The sequence below is a fragment of the Salmo salar genome, chromosome 10 (genome assembly GCF_965601325.2).
Source record: "Salmo salar chromosome 10, fSalSal1, whole genome shotgun sequence".
Classification (NCBI taxonomy): Eukaryota; Metazoa; Chordata; class Actinopteri; order Salmoniformes; family Salmonidae; genus Salmo; species Salmo salar.
This window is the reverse complement of record NC_138300.1, coordinates 83,619,306-83,636,545: the sequence shown is the minus strand read 5'-3', so window position 1 is coordinate 83,636,545 and position 17,240 is coordinate 83,619,306. Positions and strand designations below refer to the sequence as shown.

Here is a 17,240-nt window from a genome sequence, read left to right as displayed (position 1 = left end):
TGTTTGCAACCAAAACATAGGATGAACGAAGTTCCTTCTACAGGGTGCCACCTATCCCAATTAGGTGCGACTGATATAGCCAGGGGCATTCCTTCCTCCAGCTCTATCATACCAGTCCCCGAGGCATGCCTCTCTATCTGAACTGTGGCTTTGCTGTACAGTTGACATATACCTTCAAAGACAATCTGCTGCAGGGGGGGGGGGGGGGGGGGTTGTTCTAAAATGCAATCCCCACCTCCCTCCTCTCTCTCTCTCTCTCTCACACACACACACACACACACGTGCATGCAAGCTAGCACACACACACAAACATTCCCTATCTTCCTCCCCTCTTTCACCACCTCCAGAATCCTCTCCTTGCCTTCGCCCGCCTCCTAGAGATACCAGCCACCCCCATGGGCATGCAGGCAGAGAAACAGGCAGCCACAGCCCTGTATACATTCAGATTGGTTTCTAATGAGCGTCGGAATGACCCCATGCAGCCATGTTAGCCGAGCCAGAGCCACACATCTGGATTACAGTCTATCAACCCCAATCAGACAGACAGCTCTATATCCAGAGACTACACTACAGAGGCCAGAAGGTTTGGCTGCCGCTCCGCACCGCGCCTCCACCCAGCATCACTTACTTAACAGAGACATCCTAAATGAATGATGTCAGCAGGCAGAAGCAGCGATAAATAACACAGCGTTTTCCTTTCTGCTGGGTGGGTAATTGAATGTGCTTAAACTCTGCTCAAAGGTACTCCAGAGAAATAAGGGCTGTATTGACAGAGGCACACTGAAGAATGTACGGGGGAGTCTGAGTCATGTTTCTATTTTGTGACACCAATGGCGAACTGGAGGAGAGAGGGTGGCATAGTAGAGGATGGGACATTACAAAGAGGAGAAGGGGCTCTAGCTGCAGACGTTGAGGCACTATGCATAAATGTGCTGGCAGGGTCATGGTTAGAAGGGATACATACAGCTTTTGTCAAATTAACCCTTTTCCTAAGCTTAACCTAATTCTCCTAACCTGCTACCTTAATTCTCCTAACGTGATGAATAATTTATCCTAACCTGCTACGAAAAGTCAAATCTGATGTTAATTTGACAAAGGCTGGATCCCTTCTAGCCATGACCTGCTGGGCAGGGCTACAAAGCAGTAGATTTAAATGAGAGGATAGACATGAGGTATGTGTAGTAGAAGGATTTGGAAATGAGGTATTCCTATAACATCAATGTTCATCACTTTAGTATTGGCTGATGAGCTATAAGATGCCAAATGTTCCGTTTGAAGGCAGAACTCCACATTTTGTAGGCATTGATCTGGATGCATAGAGATTTATCTGTTAATGTGTACGGGTTGATATTCTTCTCCAGAGAACTTTACCATGGAAAAACCTATGGGTGAATCCATTTGAATTCAATCATTTTTTGACAGAATTCCTTTTGATTTAAGGAATTCTTTCCATATATGTTTGCACATGGAAGAAGTGGTCAGAAAGGGACTTTTTGGACCCGAATGCCAAAACATTCAGAAGATAAAGGTGTTCAATGTTGACCCATTATGCATTCCCCACCATACATGTTTTTGTCACTGGAAAATATAAATGGCTGTGTTTGATGACATTTAAAAGCTTTAAAAAAGTGTTGTCAAACGATTTGATTATTTCTTGAAAAAAAAGTTTTTTTATAAAAAATAACATTTAAAATTTTTTGTTGTTGTTGTAGCTTAGACCCTATTTCACATCCCCTGAGGTTTCTGTGTTGTGCCCGCCATCAGCTGAGACACAACATGCTCTTGAAGACAGGTTGGATGTCATTTCAATCATAGAAACATATTTCACCTATCCCTTCAGACTACAGAAATTTAGCTGGTACACCATTGAAATGTAGATTTGACTGAAATTGTACTCTAACTTCTAATTACGACCACCAATATGACAGCAGGTCCAGCCACCATCGAATGTCAATTTAAATGGTCATGTATATTCTATTATCTACTGGGGGATTGACAGTGTAATTTAAAACAACAGATATTCCCATTCAAGTCAACATTCTCTGATGTGTGGATCTACAATCATCTTTGTGGTACCACTTGAAAGTTGACATTTCAAATGTATTCCCATTTTAGTACATTTATCAGCCAAAATACGACACAAGAGCATGTTTTGTCTCAACCGAGGGCAGACACAACACAAAAACCTTCGATGATGTAAAACAGGGTCTAAATTACAACATACGTGAATATGAAAACAATGGGAGTTGGTGCGTTTTTAGATAATTAGCGTTAAAGGATGATCATTTTTATTTTAGCTTGACAACCCTGTTTGTGGCTTTTAAATTATATCAATCGCAACAGTTTATATTTTCCATTGATGAAGACATGGATGTCTCATGCTATGGTGGGATATGCAAAATGGGTCAACTTTGTGTACCTTTACATCTTAAATGTTTGGGCATTCAGGTCCAAAAAGTCACTTTCTTAGCACTTCTACAATGGCCAAATGTGTATGGAAGGTTTCGTTTGAAACAAAAGAGGTGCTGTCAAAAAGTGATTGAATTCAAATGGAATTACCCTAATTTAAAATGATGTATTATTTAGTGATATTTTAAAAGGTGCGAGGGAAGAGCAGTAAAACCTACAACTAGAGCGCGACACCAGCAGAACTCCTGTGACAAACGGCATTTCTCTGTCCAATACACCACCACGTTGCCAGTCAGATGATCAAGACTAGCATGTTAAGACGGGACAAACATGGAGATTGCTTCTAGTGATATTCTTACTAATGGCTCCTATCTCTGACAAACTAATACAGGTTCAGACTAGACAACCCCTAATCAAATCAAATATAATCAAATATACTTCAGACACTGGGGGATCATTGAAGGACCAGTCTGACTTGGGTCCATAGAGTGGCCAATTCACCGTCATCCACGCTCCATACATCTCCACGAGCACGGGGTGTTGTTGCTGACTAATCTCATTATGCCGTCTTTCCATCATTATTTGCATGTCTGTGTCTGCCCCGATCTGTGTCACCCCCCCACCCCTCTCTATTATGGGAATCATTGCCTTTGTTATGGGCAGGTGGCATCCTGGGCCCCTGGCCTCACTCAAAGAGACAATGACAACATAACGCTACTGTATGTCAAAAGAGATGGTTGTGCAAACAGGTTGTATTGTGGAGAAGATGCATAAATTGAATGGTTTCCTTCTATATGAGAGCTTCTAAGAGCATCAACGCCCATTTACCATTAGTCAATCTAATATTATATAGTACAAAACAAGTATTTTCCCTTACCATGTTTGATGAGTTTGGACTTCATTCTTATGAAGAAAAAACTTCAATCAATCATTGTTGCCCTGTCTCCTTCAGCCCAACACAGCATATTAGGTGTCTTCATGGTAGCATCTTACCTTGAAAGTGGAACGCCCGAGACTCGCTGTGAAAGCCCTGGACTTGATTAACTCCATCAAAACCCTCTCCAAGCGTCAATTCATCGAACACGTTGATGCGTAGAGCAGGATCAACCCCGAAACCTAAAACTTATTGATAGAAACACAACACAATAGGCTACGCATGAAGGACAAAATTCATAGCATATTCAGTGACCTGTCCTGAAAGGTTATTGATGCTGGGTAGATGCGCATCTAAGTGTTCAGAAATATATCTGACATTTACAACTGCAATTTTTAATAATAGCTGAAAGTGGATAGGAGAAATACTAAATTACACGACAATGACAACCCAGTTTGATGATAGCTTACAATCATGTATGTTGTAAAGTGGGTGTCTCAAGTCGTTGACATTAACTAGCTACGAGACATTATGGTCAATGGCAAATGTGTGTCCTACCTGAGGTGACGCAGAACAAACTGAGCACAAGAAATAGTTTTAATCCCATTGTGAATCAAAATTAGTCCATGTTTTGTCCACTTCCAAGAGGCAGTACTGTTCAATCCAACGATGTCACAACAGCTCAGTAGCCTTTTACAAATCCCACATTTGTGAAAACCGGATCACCAAGAGATATTATTCCATTCAGTGCGAGCTACCTTATACAGGTATGTTATACTACTGGCATCGGTCAGTCGGCGACACAGGTGGCTAGGCAATAGAGGTTGTAACAAAGCAATCTTCCCAGTCCCTGAAACGCTCCTCTGTTCAGCAGTCTGCACGAGTGCGACAGAGGAGAGGAGAGAGAGGGTACCCGTTTTCAGGGTGTGAAGGAAAGCAGAACGAAGCGAATGGATCAATAAACCCCCTTGTGGTCTTGGCTGAAAATGCCTTGATAATCCCAAACGCGCACTGAAATACTGTAGTTGTTATTCACTGAGTATACAAAACATTAAGAAGAACACCAAACAAACACTGTATAGCCTCAACACATAGGTAAAATTGTAATTTTTATATCATGGATAGTTAGTCCTTGTATCTAATGCTCTGTCTATGATGGTGGTTACATTTCTCCAGCCCTATACTTCCGTTTTTTACCAAAAAAAGTGGAGGGGATGTCGCATTGTTATTGTTTCAACTGCGGATAGACCCTTTAAATACATGACTTGGATCTCGAGGATACTTGGTGTGTGTTGATTCCTCCATCAATCCACTCAAACCTTGTTTTCCCAAGTTACTGTAGTTTCTCACGTGGCCCATCATCGTGTGGAAAAGTGGAATGCTTGGCTCTGACAGGAATCTGTTGATAATTTTCATAGACCACCACAGATGCTTTGTGTTCCACAAATGTGTTGATACCACTTATCTCTTTCTCCTCCATGGGAGCAATCGCAATATGAAACACTTAGTATACAGAGAGCTGTGCCAGTAAATACAGTGCCTTGCAAAAGTATTCAGAAATGTTGGATTTCTTCACATTTTATTGTGTTACAAAGTGGGATTAAATTGTCTGTGTCATTTGTTTTTTTAACAATAGACACAACATACTCCAATGTGAAAGTGGAATATGTTTTCCGTAACAAATGACATAAAAAGTTACATGAACTCACTCTTTGTGAAATAATAGGGGTTGACATTATTTTTAAATGAATAACCCTTCCTCTGTAAGATCCCTCAGTCATCAAGTATTGAATTTCAAGCACAGATTCAAAAAGCCTAGGGCAGTAATTGGTAGATGGGTAACAAAAACAAATCAGACATTAAATATATATTTAAACATGGTCTAGTTAATAATTATGCTGTGCATTATGTATTAAACCACCCAGACGCCTCAAAGATACAGTCATGCTTCTGAACAGAGCTGCAGGAGAGGAAGGAAACTCCTCAGCGATGTTACCGAGTTCAATGGCTGTGATGAGATAGAACTGTGGATGGCTCAGCAACAGTGTAGTGACTCCAGAATAATGACCTAAATGACAGTGAAAGAAGAACACAAATATACTACTTCCGGCGCCGACAAAGATGGCCGCCTCGCTTCGCCTTTCCTAGGAAACTATGCAGTATTTTGCTTTTTTATGTGTTATTTCTTACATTGTTACCCCAGGTAATCTTAGGTTTAACTACATACAGTCGGGAGGAACTATTGGATATAGGAGCAATGTTAACTTACCAACATTACGACCAGAAATACGACATTCCCGAAGCGGATCCTCTGTTTGGCCCACCACCCAGGACAATGGATCGGATCCCAGCCGTCTTCTGGTCAGGCTCCGTAGACGAGCACATCGCGCACCGCTCCTGAGCATACTACTCGCCAATGTCCAGTCTCTTGACAACAAGGTAGACGAAATCTGAGCAAGGGTAGCATTCCAGAGAGACATCCGAGACTGTAACGTTCTTTGTTTCACCGAAACACGGATCACTCGAGACACGCTATCTGAGTCGGTACAGCCACCTGGTTTCTTCACGCATCGCGCCGACATAAACAAGCATCTCTCTGGTAAGAAGAAGGGAGGGGTGTATGCCTTATGATTAACGAGACGTGGTGTGATCGTAACAACATACAGGAACTCAAGTCATTTTGTTCACCTGACTTAGAATTCCTCACTATCAAATGCCGACCGCATTATCTACCAAGAGAATTCTCTTCGATCATAATCACAGCCGTGTATATCCCCCCCCCCCCCCCCAGTAGACACATCGACGGCCCTGAAAGAACTTCATTGGACTCTATGTAAACTGGAAACCGCATATCCTGAGGCTATATTTATTGTAGGCGGGGATTTTAACAAGGCTAATCTGAAAACAAGGCTCCCAAAATTCTATCAGCATATCGGTTGTGCTACCAGGGCGGGCAAAACCCTAGACCACTGTTATTCTAACTTCCGTGACACATATAAGGCCCTCCCCCGCCCTCCCTTTGGAAAAGCTGACCACGACTACACTTTGTTGCTCCCCGCCTATAGAAAGAAGCTAAAACATGAAGCTCCCGCCCTCAGGTCTGTTCAACGCTGGTCCGACCAATCGGATTCCACACTTCAAGATTGCTTCGATCACGTGGACTGGGATATGTTCCGCATTGCTGCGAACAACAACATTGACGAATACGTTAACTCGGTGTGCGAGTTCATTAACAAGTGCATCGGTGATGTCGTACCAACAGCATCTATTAAAACATTCCCCAACCAGAAACCGTGGATTGATGGCAGCATTCGTGCAAAACTGAACTCACGAACCACTGCTTTTAATCAGGGCAAAGTGAAAAACCTTTCCGAATATAAACAGTGTAGCTATTCCCTCCGCAAGGCAATCAAACAAGCTAAGCATCAGTACAGAGACAAAGTGGAGTCGAAATTCAACGGCTCAGAGACGAGAGGTATGTGGCAGGGTCTACAGTCAATCACGGACTACAAAAGAAAAATCAGCCCCGTCGCGCATCACGTTGCCTTGCTCCCAGACAGACTAAACAAGTTTTTTGCTCGCTTTGAGGACAATACAGTGCCACTAACACGGCCCCCTACCAAAACCTGCGGACTCTCCTTCACTGCAGCCAACTTGAGTAAAACATTAAAACGTGTCAACCCTCGCAAGGCTGCAGGCCCAGACGGCATCCCCGGCCGCATCATCAGAGCATGCGCAGACCAGCTGGCTGCTGTGTTTACAGACATATTCAATCAATCCTTATCCCAGTCTGCTGTCCCCACATGCTTCAAGAGGGCCACCATTGTTCCTGTTCCTAAGAAATCTACGGTAACTGAGCTTAATGACTACCGCCCTGTAGCACTCATTTCCGTCATCATGAAGTGCTTTGAGAGACTAGTCAAGGACCATATCACCTCCACCCTACCTGACACCCTAGACCCACTCCAATTTGCTTACCGACCCAGTAGGTCCACAAACGACGCAATCGCCATCACACTGCACACTGCCCTAACCCATCTGGACAAGAGGAAGACCTATGTAAGAATGCTGTTCATCGATTACAGCTCAGCATTTAACACCATAGTACCCTGGGTCTCGACCCCGCCCTGTGCAACTGGGTCCTGGACTTCCTGACGGGCCGCTCCCAGGTGGTGAGGGTAGGTAACAACATCTCCACCCCGCTGATCCTCAACACTGTGTCCCCACAAGGGTGAGTACTCAGCCCTCTTCTGTACTCCCTGTTCACCCACGACTGCGTGGCTATGCACGCATCCAACTCAATCATCAAGTTTGCAGACGACACTACAGTGGTAGGCTTGATTACCAACAACGACGAGACGGCCTACAGGGAGGAGGTGAAGGCCCTCGGAGTGTGGTGTCAGGAAAATAACCTCGCAATGTCAACAAAACAAAAGAGATGATCGTGGACTTTAGGAAACAGCAGAGGGAGCAGCCCCCTATCTACATTGACGGGACAGTAGTGGAGAGGGTGGAGAGTTTTAAGTTCCTCGGCGTACACATCACGGACAAACTGAAATGGTCCACCCACACAGACAGCGTGGTGAAGAAGGCGCAGCAGCGCCTCTTCAACCTCAGGAGGCTGAAGAAATTCGGCTTGTCACCAAAAACACTCACTAACTTTTACAGATGCACAATCGAGAGCATCCTGTCGGGCTGTATCACCGCCTGGTACGGCAGCTGCTCCGCCCATAACCGGAAGGCTCTCCAGAGGGTAGTGAGGTCTGCACAACGCATCACCGGGTGCAAACTACCTGCCCTCCAGGACACCTACACCACCCGATGTCACAGGAAGGCCAAAAAGATCATCAAGGACAGCAACCACCCAAGCCACTGCCTGTTCACCCCGCTAACATCCAGAAGGCGAGGTCAGTACAGGTGCATCAAAGCTGGAACCGAGAGACTGAAAAACAGCTTCTATCTCAAGGCCATCAGACTGTTAAACAGCCATCACTAACATTGAGTGGCTGCTGCCAACATATTGACTCAACTCAAGCCACTTTAATAATGGGAAAATTGATGTAATCAATTTATCACTTGCCACTTTATATTATTTATATTAGATAATGTTTACGTAACATACATTATTCATCTCATATGTATATACTCTACGCCATACCATCTACTGCATCTTGTCATCTTGATGTAATTAGATGTATCACTAGCCACTTTAAACAATGCCAATTTATATAATGTGTTCATAACCTACATTACTAATTTCATATGAATATACTGTACTCTACACCATCTACTGCATCTTGCCATCCTGATGTAATGTATCACTAGCCACCTTAAACAATGCTGCTTTATATGTTTTCATACCCTACAATACTCATTTTTACATTTACATTTAAATTTTAGTAGTCACTCTTATCCAGAGCAACTTACAGTAGTGAATGCATACATTTCATACATTTTCTTTCTCCGTACTGGTCCCCCGTGGGAATCGAACCCACAACCCTGGCGTTGCAAACACCCTGCTCTACCAACTGAGCCACACGGGACCGCACATGGTACTCCATACCATCTATTACATCTTGCCTATGCCGTTCGGCCATCACTCATTTATATATTTTTATATACATATTCGTATTCATTCCTTTACACTTGTGTGTACAAGGTAGTTGTTGTGGAATTGGTAGATTGCTTGTTAGATATTATTACTGCATGGTCGGGAACTAGAAGCACAAGTTTTTCGCTACACTTGCATTAACACCTGCTAACCATGTGTATGTGACAAATACATTTGATTTGATTTGATACAAATATTCCAAAACATGCTTCTTGTATGCAACAAGGCACTAAAGTAGTACTGCAAAAAAACATAACAAAGAAATATTTTTTTTGACCTAAATGTAAAAGCTCTGTGTTTGTGGTAAATCCAAGACATCACTGACTAACTGGCCCCTTATTTTAGAGCACGGTGGTGGCTGCATCATGGTATGGGTAGGCTTGACATCGACAAATACTGGGGAGATTTTCAGGATAAACATTTTTTCTTCCACTTTGACATTAGTCTATTTTGTGTAGATTGCTGACAGAATTTTTTCAATTAAATTAATTTTAATCCAACCTTCTAACACAATAACGTGAAAGAAATCCAAGGGCCTGAATAATTTTGCAAGGCACTGTATGTTAATTCTCCCAAAATCTGGATAAACACTGTTGGAGTTGCAAAGAACCCGAATAAACTGACTGCCAGATGGACATTAATAAAATAATTGAATTTTTTTCAACAGACAGTTCTGATTCTTAAGCAATCTCAACTGCAAGATGGTTTGGCCAAACGTTGGATCTCAGGGAAAATCTCTTGGATTACTGTATGTCTAGCTGGGCTGACTGGAAGAGGACAGTCACAGGAAAGTGTTGCTATCCAAGAGCCAGAAGATTCTATTCTGGGTACATTCCCAAAACCAATCCCAGATCTTCCCACATCAAAGTATACTACTATGGTTTAAATACTGCAGTATTAATACATGTATATAATATATTCATTGTAATGTTTTTGCGTACGTCTATAGTATTCTATGGTATTTCCTTTAGTGCTTTGGCGGACTTTAATGTAGTATTTTGCATTTTTGACTGTAGTATACAGTATAAATCAAATCAAAGTTTATTGGTCGCATACACAGATTTGCAGATGTAGCAAAATGCTTGTGTTTCTAGCTCCAACAGTACAGTAATACCTAAAAATAAAAATTACAAGATACAAAAAATAAAAAAATACAAACATAAACTCAGCAAAAAAAGAAACGTCCTCTCACTATCAACTGCGTTTATTTTCAGCAAACTTAACATGTGTAAATAATTGTATGAACAGAACAAGATTCAACAACTGAGACATAAACTGAACAAGTTCCATAGACATGGAACAAACAGAGGGGGGCACGGGGTCAAAATCAAAAGTAACAGTCAGTATCTGGTGTGGCCACCAGCTGCATTAAGTACTGCAGTGCATCTCCTCCTTATGGACTGCACCAGATTTGCCAGTTCTTACTGTGAGATGTTACCCCACTCTTCCACTAAGGCACCTGCAAGTTCCCAGACATTTCTGGGGGGAATGGCCCTAGCCCTCACCCTCCGATCCAACAGGTCCCAGACGTGCTCAATGGGATTGAGATCCGGGCTCATCGCTGGCCTTGGCAGAACACTGACATTCCTGTCTTGCAGGAAATCACGCACAGAACGAGCAGTATGGCTGGTGGCATTGTCATGCTGGAGGGTCATGTCAGGATGAGCCTGCAAGAAGGGTAGCAAATGAGGGAGGAGGATGTCTTCCCTGTAACGCACAGTGTTGAGATTGACTGCAATGACAACAAGCTGTGACACACCGCCCCAGACCATGATGGACCCTCCACCTCCAAATCGATCCAGGCCTCGGTGTAACGCTCATTCCTTCGACGATAAACGTGAATCAGACCATCGACCCTGGTGAGACAAAACCACGACTCATCAGTGAAGAGCACTTTTTGCCAGTCCTGTCTGGTCTAGCGACGATGGGTTTGTGCCCATAGGCACCGTTGTTGCCGGTGATGTCTGGTGAGGACCTGCCTTACAACAGGCCTACAAACCCTCAGTCCAGCCTCTCTCAGCCTATTGCGGACAGTCTGAGCACTGATGGAGGGATTGTGCGTTCCAGGTGTAACTCGGGCAGTTGTTGTTGCCATCCTGTAGCTGTCCCACAGGTGTGATGTTCGGATGTACCGATCCTGTGCAGGTGTTGTTACACGTGGTCTGCCACTGCAAGGACGATCAGCTGTCTGTTCTGTCTCCCTGTAGCTCTGTCTTAGGCATCTCACAGTACAGACATTGCAATTTATTGCTCTGGCCACATCTGCAGTCCTCATGTTACATTGCAGCATGCCTAATGCATGTTCACGCAGATGAGCAGGGACAGCTCTAGCAGGGCAGAAATTTGACAAACTAACTTGTTGGAAAGGTGGCATCCTATGACGGTGCCACGTTGAATGTCGCTGAGCTCTTCAGTAAGACCATTCTACTGCCAATGTTTGTCTATGGAGATTGCATGGCTGCACTCGATTTTATACACCTGTCAGCAACGGGTGTGGCTGAAACAGCCAAATCCACAAATTTGAAGGGGTGTCTACATACTTCTGCATATATATACACTACCTTTCAAAAGTTTGGGGTCACTTAAAAATGTCCTTGTTTTTGAAAGGAAAGCACATTTAATGTCCATTAAAATAACATCAAATTTATCAGAAATACAGTGTAGACATTGTTAATGTTGTAAATGACTTTTGTAGCTCGAAACGGCTGATTTTTTAATGGAATATCTACATATGTGTACAGAGGCCTATTATCAGCAACCATCACTCCAGTGTTCCAATAGCACGTTGTGTTAGCTAATCCAAGTTTATCATTTTAAAAGGCTAATTGATCATTAGAAAACCCTTTTGCAATTATGTTAGCACAGCTAAAAACCATTGTGCTGAATAAAGAAGCAATTAAACTGGACTTCTTTAGACTAGTTGAGTATCTGGAGCATCAGCCTGTCACGTCCTGACCAGCAGAGGGAGCAATTGTATCAGTTTTGGTCAGGACGTGGCAGAGATTTTGTGTTACGTGTGAGTTGATTGTTGGACTCCCAATTGAAGGCAGGCGTGTTGAGTTGGCTTTGATTGGGAGTCCTATATAGTAGTGTGTGTTTTTCCTTGGGGTTGTGGGTAGTTGTTTTTGCACTACGTTTTGTGTGCCTGCAAAACTGTTCCTGTCGTGTTTATTGTTTTTTTCCTGTGGATGCTTTACTTGTGTTTATTAAAAATGTGAGTATCCACATTCCCGCTGCGCCTTGGTCCATTCCTGACGACAGACCTTACACAGCCTTTGTGGGTTCGATTACAGGCTCAAAATGGGCAGAAACAAATAACTTTTTTCTGAAACTCGTCAGTCTATTCTTGTTCTGAGAAATGAAGGCTATTCCATGCGAGAAATTGCCAAGACACTTAAGATCTTGTACAACGTTGTATACTACTCCCTTCACAGAACAGCGCATACTGGCCCTAACCAAAATAGAAAGAGGACTGGGAGGCCCCGGTGCACAACTGAGCAAGAGGACAAGTACATTAGAGCGTCTAGTTTGAGAAACAGACACCTCACAAGTCCTCAACTGGCAGCTTCATTAAATAGTACCCGCAAACACCAGTCTCAACATCAACAGTGAAGAGGCGATTCCGGGATGCTGGCCTTCTAGGCAGAGTTGCAAAGAAAAAGATATATCTCAGACTAGCCAATTAAAGGAAAGATTGGCAAAAGAACACCCACACTGGACAGAGTAAGACTGGAAAAATGTGTTATGGACAGACAAATCTAAGTTTGAGGTGTTCGGATCACAAAGAAGAACATTCATGAGATGCAGAAAAAAATGAGTGCTTGACGCCATCTGTCAAGCATGGTGGAGGCAATGTGATGGTTTGGGGGTGCTTTGGTGGTCGTAAAGTGGGAGATTTGTGCAGAGTAAAAGGGATCTTGAAGAAGGAAGGCTATCACTCCATTTTGCAACGCCATGCCCTGCCCTGTAGACGGCGCTTAATTGGAGCCAATTTCCTCTTACAACAGGACAATGACCCAAAGCACAGCTCCAAACTATGCAAGAACTATTTAGGGAAGAAGCAGTCAGCTGGTATTCTGTCTATAATGGAGTGGCCAGCACAGACACCGGATCTCAACCCTTTTGAGCTGTTGTGGGGGCAGCTTGACCGTAAGAAGTGCTCATCAAGCCAATCCAACTTGTGGGAGGTGCTTCAGGAAGAAATATGACAATCTGTTGTCTATCATCTTTTCAATCAGTTTATACAAGTTAGAGGTCAGTGCTTGGTCTATAACTATCAGCACACGAAGGGTCTTTACCAGGCTTTACAAAAAATAATATTACTGCACGTTTCCTACCAGAAGGTATAACCCCCTCACTCAAATCTTATTAAATAATCCCAGGAGAACATGTATGACTGTCACGTCCTGACCAGTAAAGGGGTTATTTGTTCTTATAGTTTGGTCAGGACGTGGCAGGGGGTATTTGTTTTATGTGGTTCAGGGTGTGTTTGAGTATGTGTTCATGTAGTTGGGTATTTGATTTATTAGTCCGGAGTTTTTTGGTTAGTTCTATGTTGGTAGTTCTATGTCTGTGCTAGGGTATTGTATTTCTATGTTTAGGTAATGGGGATTGGGGCCTTCAATTGGAGGCAGCTATCTATCGTTGCCTCTGATTGAAGGTCCTATATTTAGGAGTGTGTTTGTTTTATGGTTTGTGGGAGATTGTTTCTTGTATTGCTGTGTGTTGCCTACAAGACTGTTTTGTCGTCAGTTTATCGTTTTTCGTGTTTGTTTTGGATAAATAAAAATGAGCGTTCACGTACCCGCTGCGCCTTGGTCCATCTATTACGACGACCGTGACAGAATCTCCCACTAACCACGGACCAAGCAGCGGAGGAAGGAGCAACAGGTGAACTATCGGGAGTCGTGGACCTGGGAGGAGATTAACGCCGGAGTGGGCCCATGGCGGAAGGTGAAAGAGGACTGGGAATGTTACAGGGGTACACAGTTGGCGTTCAAACCTGAGAGGCAGCCCCAAGAAATGTTTGGGGGGGGGGGCACACGGGTAGTTTGGCTGGGCGAGGATTAAGCCCCAAGCCAAATCCCTGTGCTTTTTTGAGGCAACCTATGACTGGACAGGTCCCGTGCTTCGGGGTAATGCGTACTGTGGCGAGGCCAAGTATTTTCAGGCCGGTGTGGGCAGTGCCAGCGCCCCGCATTTGCCAGGGGGAAGCGGGCATCCAGCTAGTAAGGGTGGAGCCAGTACTGTGCTCAAGACCACCAGTGCGTCTTCACGGCCCAGTGTATCCTGTTCCCGCTCCTCGCACTAGCCGTGAGGTGCGTGTCTCCAGTCTGATACCTCCAGTACCAGCCCCACGCACTAGGCTTCCAGTGCATCAGCCCAGTCCTGCTCCCCGCACTAGCCCTGAGGTGCGTGTCCCCAGTCTGGTACCTCCACTACCAGCCCCACGCATCAGGCTTCCAGTGCGTCAGCCCAGTCCAGAACTTCCGGCAACAGTGCCTCGTCCAGAGTGTCCGGCAACAGTGCCTCGTCCAGAGTGTCCGGCAACAGTGCCTCGTCCAGAGTGTCCGGCAACAGTGCCTCGTCCAGAGTGTCCGGCAACAGTGCCTCGTCCAGTGTGTCCGGCAACAGTGCCTCGTCCAGTGTGTCCGGCAACAGTGCCTTGTCCAGTGTGTCCGGCAACAGTGCCTCGTCCAGTGTGTCCGGCAACAGTGCCTCGTCCAGTGTGTCCGGCAACAGTGCCTCGTCCAGAGTGTCCGGCAACAGTGCCTCGTCCAGAGTGTCTGGAACCAGGAGAGACGGCCCACTGTCCGGAACCAGGAGAGACGGCCCACTGTCCGGAACCAGGAGAGTCGTCCCACAGTCCGTTGCTCCCAGAGTCATCCCACAGTCCGGAGCTCCCAGAGTACAGTCCAGGGTCCTCAGTGACAGGCTTCAGGCAGAGGTATTCAGTGGGGGTGGACTGGTCAGGTAAGGGACTAAGGCCTGAGCCTAAGCCACCTCCACTGTAGGAGGTTTGGGGAGGGGGGGTGTAGCACGGGAGCCGTCGGTGACGGCAGCCACCCTCCCTTCCCTCCCTTCCCTCCCTTTAGTTTAGGGGTTTATTTTTGGGGTATTTTTGTTTTCAGGTGCATCCGGGTATGCACCTTTGGGGGGGGGGTACTGTTCTTATAGTTTGGTCAGGACGTGGCAGGGGGTATTTGTTTTGTGGTTCAGGGTGTGTTTGAGTATGTGTTCATGTAGAGGGGTATTTGATTTATTAGTCCGGGGTTTTTTGGTTAGTTCTATGTCTGTGCTAGGGTATTGTATTTCTATGTTTAGGTAATGGGGATTGGGGCCTTCAATTGGAGGCAGCTGTCTATCGTTGCCTCTGATTGAAGGTCCTATATTTAGGAATGTGTTTGTTTTGGTGTTTGTGGGAGATTGTATTGCTGTGTGTTGCCTACAAGACTGTTTTGTCATCAGTTTATCGTTTTTCATGTTTGTTTTGGATAAATAAAAATGAGCATTCACGTACCCGCTGCGCCTTGGTCCATCTATTACGACGACCGTGACAATGACCTCATCAGGTAGATGCTTAAACATTCCATAGCACAACTCATCATGACCTGGGGCTGTATATCCACAGCCTATTAAGACTGAACACATCTCATGTATGGTAAAAACAGCATCTAAAGAAGAGTCAACAGTATCCCTTTTCTTATACACATTAAAATGAGCATTTCAAATCTCACACCTGCGTTGCTTATATACTTCATCCAAAGTAACCCCACTATGTACCCTAGCAAATGTCTTCCCCAACAAGTCAGCTTTTTCTTTTATCAGTTACGGCCATTTTTAACCCACAGCCAAAACTGCAATTCGAGTGGACTTCCTCCTTCTGCATGGTCACAAAATGGTTGCGCACAGAAATAAACCAACATCACCAACACCGTACAGCCTATACACACAAAGGCCCTTCCAAGTACAAAGCTCTCACCTGAACATGACCAAGGCGTGCCTTTATACATTTCCTGCATGTCCTCCCCTAATAAGGGTGCCCAGGGAAACTGACCAAATCTTTGGTTCCTAGCCTGTCACAATATTCTTCAGTTACACGATTGTAAGTAATTGAAGTTTAGATGAGGGTTATGGTGATGCCCATCTATCGTGGGACTCCAGTTAAAGGGCAGAGGGAGGCAGAGATACAGTTCAGTTTAAGAGTCTTTATAGATTCAGGTAATGGAGATGATACAGGGCAGAGAATGATTGACCGCTGTTGAAATGAGACTTGTCTTGAATGGAGACTTGGTTGGCTTTGTAGAGAGTATGGTTTATCTAAAAGGAGACAGAAAGGTGCAAATAATAACGGACAATAACAGCAATGAACATACATAATTAACCGGCTGTTATTGACAATAATCAATGAAAATATAAATGCAATAAGCATAAAAATTGGTAACCCTATGCATAAATATAGCAGCAGTTAACAATGAACGGCCAGAAAGGGAGTTCAATAGCGTGCTGCAGCAGGCTAATTTATCAATGGCTACATAGCATAGCATGGTAAGTAAGCAAGCAATATAAAGCTAACAAAAGTAGCAAGCATAGCAATAAAGCAAGCTTAGTTAGCATTAACAGGTGACCATTAACACTACAAGTGCCAAGTAGAACAGATCAATAGACTCAAAATGGCTGCTTGACTGAGCCCCTAGCATTTCACAGCCATTAGCAGCCAATATCAATTATACAAAACAAACAATGGTGAGAGTCCTCTTCTTCTCCTCTAGGGTAGACAGAGCAGGTAGGGTAGACAGATCAGGTGGGGTAGACAGAGCAGGTAGGGTTGACAGAGCAGGTAGGGTGAACAGAGCAGGATGGGTGGACGGAGCAGGTAGGGTAGACAGTGCAGGTAGGGTACACAGAGCAGGTTGGGTACACAAAGCAGGTAGGGTAGACGGAGCAGGTAGGGTAGACAGAGCAGGTAGAGTAGACGGAGCAGGTAGGGTGAACAGAGCAGGTAGCGTAAACAGAGCAGGTAGGGTAACAGAGCAGGTAGGGTAGACAGAGCAGGTAGGGTTGACAGAGCAGGTAGGGTTGACAGAGCAGGTAGGGTTGACAGAGCAGGTAGGGTGAACAGAGCAGGATGGGTGGACGGAGCAGGTAGGGTAGACAGTGCAGGTAGGGTACACAGAGCAGGTTGGGTACACAAAGCAGGTAGGGTAGACGGAGCAGGTAGGGTAGACAGAGCAGGTAGAGTAGACGGAGCAGGTAGGGTGAACAGAGCAGGTAGCGTAAACAGAGCAGGTAGGGTAACAGAGCAGGTAGGGTAGACAGAGCAGGTAGGGTAAACAGAGCAGGTAG

The 17,240-nt window shown here is 44.6% G+C and overlaps 1 protein-coding gene across 1 annotated transcript in view; it reads right to left on the bottom strand.

Moving 5' to 3' along the window:
* The window catches only part of LOC106560972 (protein kinase C-binding protein NELL2-like), a 108,821-nt gene extending 104,616 nt beyond the window's left edge, over positions 1–4,205 (bottom strand). The window contains exons 1-2 of the mRNA XM_014124461.3: positions 3,842–4,205; positions 3,403–3,531 (exon numbers count right to left, since the gene is read on the bottom strand). Of these exons, the coding sequence (XP_013979936.1) occupies positions 3,403–3,531; positions 3,842–3,890 (178 nt within the window). The 5' untranslated portion in view covers positions 3,891–4,205. The remainder of the gene's footprint in view (positions 1–3,402; positions 3,532–3,841) is intronic.
* Between the last annotated feature and the right edge of the window lie 13,035 nt (positions 4,206–17,240).